Source organism: Mustela lutreola, chromosome 1 (assembly GCF_030435805.1).
Source record: "Mustela lutreola isolate mMusLut2 chromosome 1, mMusLut2.pri, whole genome shotgun sequence".
Lineage (NCBI taxonomy): Eukaryota > Metazoa > Chordata > Mammalia > Carnivora > Mustelidae > Mustela > Mustela lutreola.
In genome coordinates this window covers 277,931,989-277,939,187 of record NC_081290.1, presented here as the reverse complement: position 1 = coordinate 277,939,187, position 7,199 = coordinate 277,931,989, and the positions used below count along the sequence as shown (strand labels likewise).

General features: G+C 38.5%; 1 protein-coding gene across 1 annotated transcript; it reads left to right on the top strand.

The window, feature by feature from the left end:
• Window positions 1–5,476: 5,476 nt before the first annotated feature.
• LOC131822693 (olfactory receptor 5B12-like) lies at window positions 5,477–6,418 on the top strand. Its single transcript, XM_059158980.1, has one exon. The coding sequence runs from the start codon at window positions 5,480–5,482 to the stop codon at window positions 6,416–6,418; it is 939 nt and encodes a 312-aa protein (XP_059014963.1). The 5' UTR covers window positions 5,477–5,479.
• Window positions 6,419–7,199: the final 781 nt, after the last annotated feature.

Below are 7,199 nucleotides of genomic sequence, written 5' to 3'. Positions count from 1 at the left end.
CAATCTGTCTCTTTTCACCATTTACTTATTTCTTCAATCATTTGTTTATATCAGTTTATATCACATTTATTGTATATTTTGGGTTATAACTGGATATTATGTTATTTATTTGCTGGATGTTATGTTATTTATTTGCTCAAATGGTTCCATGTCTGGTCATTGGGTACTCTTTGAGTTTGTCTCATTTCCTTTTGACATGTAACAATTCTTTGTTTTGGAGCATTACAAGATGCTCAGACTCATCTTGTGTGGACCCTTTACAGTTCTAGAATCAGTTATTTCTCCATCTAGTAGAGAATACTATTTAGATACAAGATCTAGGAGCTGGGTAGGCTCATTGCTACTTGGCTGTCATTTCCAGATGATATTAGAAAACAAAACTAGGAAATATACATACACACATTTATGCTTATTTCTATATCTACCAATCTATCTCTGTAATAAACTGAATATTTCTGACTCTAATTTTGTTCTTTCCAGCCTCCCCCACTTTCTCTGAAACTTCTTTTCCTCTAGTGCTAGCTCAATGACAGTTTTTACCGTGAATCTATATTGGATTTTGTCAGCTGCTTTTTTGGCAGCAAGTGATATGATCATGTTTAATCGATTACATCGATTGATTTTCAAATGTTGGCACAGCCTTGCATGCCTGGAATAATTGCCACTTAGTCATTGTGTATCATTCTTTTATACACTGCTGGATTTTGTTTGGTAATGTTTTGCTGAGGATTTTTGTATCTATGTTCATGAGAAATGTTTGCTTGTAGCTTTCCTTAGTAGTAATGCATTTATCTTATCTGGTGTTAGGATTTGGGTACTCTCTATGCTTTGGCTTTTTTTTTTTTTTTTTGTCATTTTCTTAGTAAAATAAATTATTATAAATTATATTTACATTTTTCTGGATTTGGAAACCTGCTGATAAGTAAGTAGGCCAAGATGTAAGTAAGGAGGGGAAAAAAAAAAAGCATGTCAGCCTTTCCCATATTTAAGACATAAAATCTGTAATTTAAGATTCTTGACATTTGGGGGCGCCTGGGTGGTTTAGTAGGTTAAGCCTCTGCCTTCAGCTCAGGTCATGGTCTCAGGGTCCTGGGATCAAGGCCCACATCATCAGCCTCTTTGCTCAAGAGGGAACTTGCTCCGCCCTGCTCCCCGTCCCCAACACCCCCCACCCCGTCTCTGCCTGCCTTTCTGCCTACTTGTGATCTCACTCTCTCTGTCAAATGAATAAATTTTTAAAAATCTTAAAAAAAAAGATTCTTAATGTTTGCAATGTTGTGTCAAGGAGTCTAGTCATGCCCATTTGGGAATTAAAAGTTGAAACAATACCACTCAGGACTTTGAGCTAAAGTGGTAGTGGCAGTCTGCTTTTCATGGTTAGACTCCCTCCGCTGTCACCACCCTCGCCTATCACAGAGATGTGGGTGATAATTTGGAGGAGAGAGGCGATCTTGGGTGTACACAACAGAAATCAACTCTGGCTAATTTAAGTGGAAAAGAAACTTATTAGAAGAATAAAGGAGTGCTCACAAAACCGAAGAGAAAATGGGATCATTTAGGCTAAGAAAATTGGTATTAAACAAAGAAAGCCAGAAGGCAGGAATTATAGGCAAGACAAAATCCCTGAAACCTTAACAGGTTTGTTAAGACAATACCTCTGGCATATCCACCATTTCTGACTTGGACACTATCACTGACAGCTCCCTCTACCGCAACCGTTGGACCCTTGCTAATGTCATACGCTGTTAACACCTACTGCAAATAAATTCTAACTATCCTAACTTCTGTAAGTATTCATTGGATCCCTTTGGCTGAAATACATTCTTTTGCTGCTTGCTGAGCTGGGAGCGTGGTAAGTATAATAGTAATTATTGCTTTCAAATACAACACTTCCTAGTACATTGACCATGTTTTTTGTTCAGTCCCTGGGTTGTTCAGCTTAGTCTGGAAGTCAGGAACCCAACCAAATATGCTACAGATGAATTCTTATTTCGCTGCTTTGTCAATGTAAGCAGCTTGTATTTGAATTCTTATTTTCTCACTTGAATTCTTACTTCTCTTGAGAAGTAAGAATTACTTACTTCTTTGTATCTCCCCTCCTCTAGAGAAGAGAAGAGTTTGTTAATTATAAACATACACCTCCCACACTAGGTTGGGTCTCTGAAACTGAGTCACAGTGACTCCTAAAGGCCCCTTGGAGATAAATTATTTCTTTTAGAGACAGTGGGCACTTTCAGAAACAAATGGAGGCTCTCTCACAAAAAAGTAAGACTTTGCAATTATTTTTTACAATGTTTGGTGAGAGTTTACTGTATACCAGAATTGTTTTACAAGCATATAAATGTTAATTTATTTGTTTCTCATAACAGCGGTATGAAGCAGGCACTCTCATTGTCTTCATTTTACTAATGAGGGAACTGAAGTGCAGAGGGGTTATATAACCTGTAACCTTCTTCACATGAATTTTAGGAGGTTGTGTGGCTGTGGGATAACACAACTTTGACAATGCTTCAGCCTGGTTTTCATGACCTTTCTTATGATTCTGTCTCACTGCCATTGGAAAAGTTAATGCTGAATCTCTTCTGAAGATATCTGTACTGTCAAGAAGAAATAATCCCAAGTTATGTAAATACATCAGTGTTATGCCTTAACAAACTGAAATTGGCCTCTAATTGTTTCTTCCCAATGTAAATGAACTCAGAGACTATGGTCTCTCTCTTAGGTAGCTATTCCACCGAGAATTTCATGTATGTATAAATCCCTCTGGTTCCCCATCATTAGCTTCTAACATCCCAATGTGATTCTATTTGACATCACTTTGGAGGGACCAGTCTGTATGTCAAAGGCTCTTTGGTGTTCTTTTTGTGAATCTTCATGTAAAAGGTTGTCCAATTTACTAAGTGACCTTATTTCACAGACTTAGTACTCTGAGCCTGTGAAGTGAGCAGGGATAAAAATCCCGAGCTATAATGTCGTCCATGGTGGGTAGGATGATTCTTTCTTGGAATGGTTCAGCACTTTACAGAGTCCATTCGGAATCCTTCTCTTGTTTTTCCTCATGGCAGGATCTCTGTGTGACAGGTTGGAGAGTGTTTTATAATACCCACTGAGTAATTACCTTTTCTTTGTATCTCCCCTCCTCTAGAGAACCTCAAGCTTTGTGACCAGACATTAAGCAAGGAGATCAATGGGATACTTTCTTTCTTTTGAGTGGCACTAGCAATTTGAAGATCATAAATGAAATTGTGTCACCTTCCTTGAAGGGCAAGGTAAATATATAGCTCAGTTCTCTGTTCTGTTTAGAGTGTAGTATCAGAAGATGTGCTAAGTGAAGTTACAAGGGCAACACCTTCCCATGGATTTTTCAGAGTTTAATATCCCAGGTTTTAATATTCTCATGCTTCCAGACTGCTCAGCTGGAGTTCAGATGTTACAGCAACCTTTATTGATTAGGAAAATGGTGATTTTTCTCAAATAACAAAGATAGTATTTTTCTCATCATTTAACATCCCTACACTTAGGAGAGCACTTAGAAACTGATGAGGACTCCGTCCATGTTTATTGAAGTAATGAGTGAACAGATGAATAAATGAATATATGAATGAATGAGTGAATCACTGAATGATTTGTTTATTGAGCCTGTTAATGAAGCACATTCTGAAGTGTCTGGTCCTGTGCTATTAAAGCATAGTTTCATGTACAACTTAGCACAGGCTTTGCAGAAACTCTCTATCAAAGGCTGTAGACTTCTGTGAGTAAGTAGCAATAATGCCTGGCTACCCATTACTGCTTGTATTATTGTTTTTTTTCCCAAGATCTGTTTATTTATTTTGAGAGAGTGAGAGAGAGTGCAAGTGAGCAGCAGTAGGGAAGAGCAGAGGGAGAGGGAAAGAGAATCTCAAGCAGACTCCATGCTAAGCATGGAGTCTGGTACAGGGCTTGAGCTCATGATCCCAAGACATGACCCTGAGATCACAACCCTGAGATCATGACCTGAGCTGAAACCAAGAGTCTGACGCTCAACTGACTGAGCCACCCAGATGCTCTGCTAATATTATTATTGTTAGCATTAAAAAGACATGTCCTATGGGACAGATTTACCAACTACTAGTAAAGACAAAACTTTGGCATCTTCAATATCTACTCCTTGGTTCCCACCATCTTTCAGTTCCCGTATCTGCATCTCGCCTCAGACTTTGTCTTCTTACCTTTTCCAGGGACCCACTTCAGGACTCAGTTCTTACCCCACATGGCCTAAGTGATGGCATGGCTTAGAGCAGGTACACGAGAGTTGGTGACAAGGACATTAATTTGGGCTATATTTTGAAGATAGAGATAACAAGATATACTCATGGACTACATGTGGAGTGTGAGGGAAAGAGAGCCAGGGCTGAATAATTCTGGCATTAAAGGATTCTTTGTGGAAGACTTCATCAGGGTTAACCAGATATGTAGCCTGGATTCTGAGAATTGCAGAGGCTATTTTACGATGAGATTATACAGTTGGCTGAAATATTTGGTATAACCTTCAACAGATTTTTTTTGCTGTAGTCAGACCATGAATGATGGCATCTCAACATTTGTACCTATTATCATTCCTGATGTTCAACTCCCAATTTTTTGTTGTTAATATTTTAAAAAATAGTATGCTTTTTAAAACATATTTAAATTTAAGTTATGAGGTCATCTACCCACATAAATTCCTTTAGTAGTATGAGTCCAATAATTGTGTTGGGTTTCTTTTGTTATTTTTTCCAACAACCTTATATATACTATTAATAATATTTATTTTATAATAATAAAACAGGATTTATTATATGCTATTAAGCAGTATTTTGGATGATTCAAACATATCAACTCATTAAATTCTCCAAACAGCCTTGTGAAGTACTATTATTGTCACCTATTTTAAACTGACACATAGAAAGACTGTGACTTACCCAGAGTTACCAGCCTGCAAGTGGAAATGCCAGGATTTGAATGCAGACAGGTCACCCAGAGACCATGATCTTCAATATAACAATATACTGCCTTTGGAAATACCTGTGTTGTTTTCAAAGTGCCTTTTAAAATTGCTGTAAGAATCTTATAATATTGTAAAAGTAGGAAACACAGTGCCCACTTAATTTTTTCATGCAAGGAAATTAAAGCTCAGGAACATTTATGTTGCTTTTCCAAGGTGATAAAATGAAGATCACAGAAAACTTCAACCCACATAAAAAAAGCAATAGTCATTTTGAAAATAACTGAGTGGTAATTTGGAATATCTCAGTGGGGTCAGGAACTGACAAGTATGTATGTACCCTTATACATTGAAAGATGAAGGTCAGAAGACGCCAGTCTCTGGGTTACCGGGAACCCTGTACTGGTAATGGTGTCATGATGCACTCATGACATTTGGGTCACTTTCCATGCATAAGTAATTTATCCATTTTGCCTTCTGGTTTTGACAGGTGAACCATAGTTTCAAATAGTATCTATGGAGAACAGCACCGAGGTGAATGAGTTTAGGCTCTTGGGACTGACTGACAGCCCAGAACTGCAAGTCCCTCTTTTCATAACATTCACTTTCATTTATCTTGCTACTCTCATTGGAAATCTTGGGATGATCACGTTGATTCTGTTGGACTCTCGCCTCCACACTCCCATGTATATTTTCCTCAGTAACCTCTCTCTGGTGGACTGTGCTTACTCCTCGGCTGTTACTCCCAAGGTGATGGCTGGGTTTCTCACAGGGGATAAAGTCATCTCCTATGGTGGATGTGTTGCTCAGATGTTCTTCTTTGTGGCTTTTGCCAGTGTAGACTGTTTCCTGTTAGCTGCCATGGCTTATGATCGGCATACCGCAGTATGTAAACCCTTACATTATACCACTTCTATGACCATGAGCTTGTGTGCTCAAATGGCAATAGGCTGCTATGCCTGGGGCTTTGTTGAATCTGCTATCCACACTGGATTCACCTTTTGCCTCTCCTTCTGCCATTCCAATGTGGTCCATCATTTTTTCTGTGATATCCCCCCAATTCTGGCTCTCTCCTGCTCTGATATCTATATAAATGAGATTGTACTCTTTATATTAGCAGCTTTCAATGTCTGTTTTGCCCTTATAGTTATCTTGACCTCCTATCTGTTCATCTTCGTTGCCATCCTGAGGATGCGCTCAGCTGAGGGAAGGAAGAAAGCCTTCTCTACCTGTGCCTCACACTTCACTGCTGTAACCATCTTCTACGGGACTGTCATATTCATGTACTTACAACCCAATTCTAGTCATTCTATGGACAATGATCAAATGGCATCTGTGTTCTATACAATAATAGTCCCCATGTTGAACCCCATTGTCTATAGTTTGAGGAATAAAGAGGTGAATAGCGCTTTCAGGAAAACCGCTAAGAAACTGAAGATTCTGTTCAACCCATAGATCAATTAGAGACATTATAAAAGCTGTATAGTTAATCAGTTATCTATTGTTGTGTAGCAAAATATCACAATTCCAAAAACAACAGTTTATTATTTCTCATAATTCCGTGGCTGGCGGGATAGTTCCTTTGCTGTTTTCATATGGGCTCACTCATAAGGTTGCATGTCTTCTGCATGGTCAGCTGGGCTGAAGTGTTCAAATTTCTAACTCACATTTCTATTCACATTTCTAACTGTTGGATTTGGTTACTGTCCATCTCTTTTCCAGATGCTCTTCCATCCTCCCGAGGATGGACCAACTTTGTTACATGTTTTCAGTGTGAAAGTAAAACTGAATGGTTTCTTGAAGTCTAGACTCCTGACTCAAACATTTTCTCTACCACATTATATTAATTATCGGTGTCAAAGAGTTGGCCCCAATGTAAGCATGAAGAAAGGCTCCACCTCTTGAGGGAAACAGCTGCAAAGAATTTGTGCCCATTGTTTATCTACCACAATTAGAAATTAGATTAAACTTCTGTAACAAAGAAAGTGAAAATACGGTGGCTTAAATACCATAGCAATTTATTCTCAAATAGTGGAAGTGAATGTAGCAATGTGAAAATGAACTGTCTGGCTAGCCAGTGTGTTCTTTGTCATTCAGGGCCAGGTTCAATCCACCTAACCTCTCTCTACCATCTCCTATAGCGTTGAGTGTTGAGCCTGTCCTCATCATTGCTCTTCTGTCTGGAGGAAAGGAGGAATAGATAAGTTGAAGGAAAAATATTGTCTCTTCAAGAAAG

Excerpts from the sequence above, each read along its gene's own strand:
- LOC131822693 (XM_059158980.1), top strand. The coding sequence starts at position 5,480 with ATGGAGAACAGCACCGAGGTGAATGAGTTTAGGCTCTTGGGACTGACT.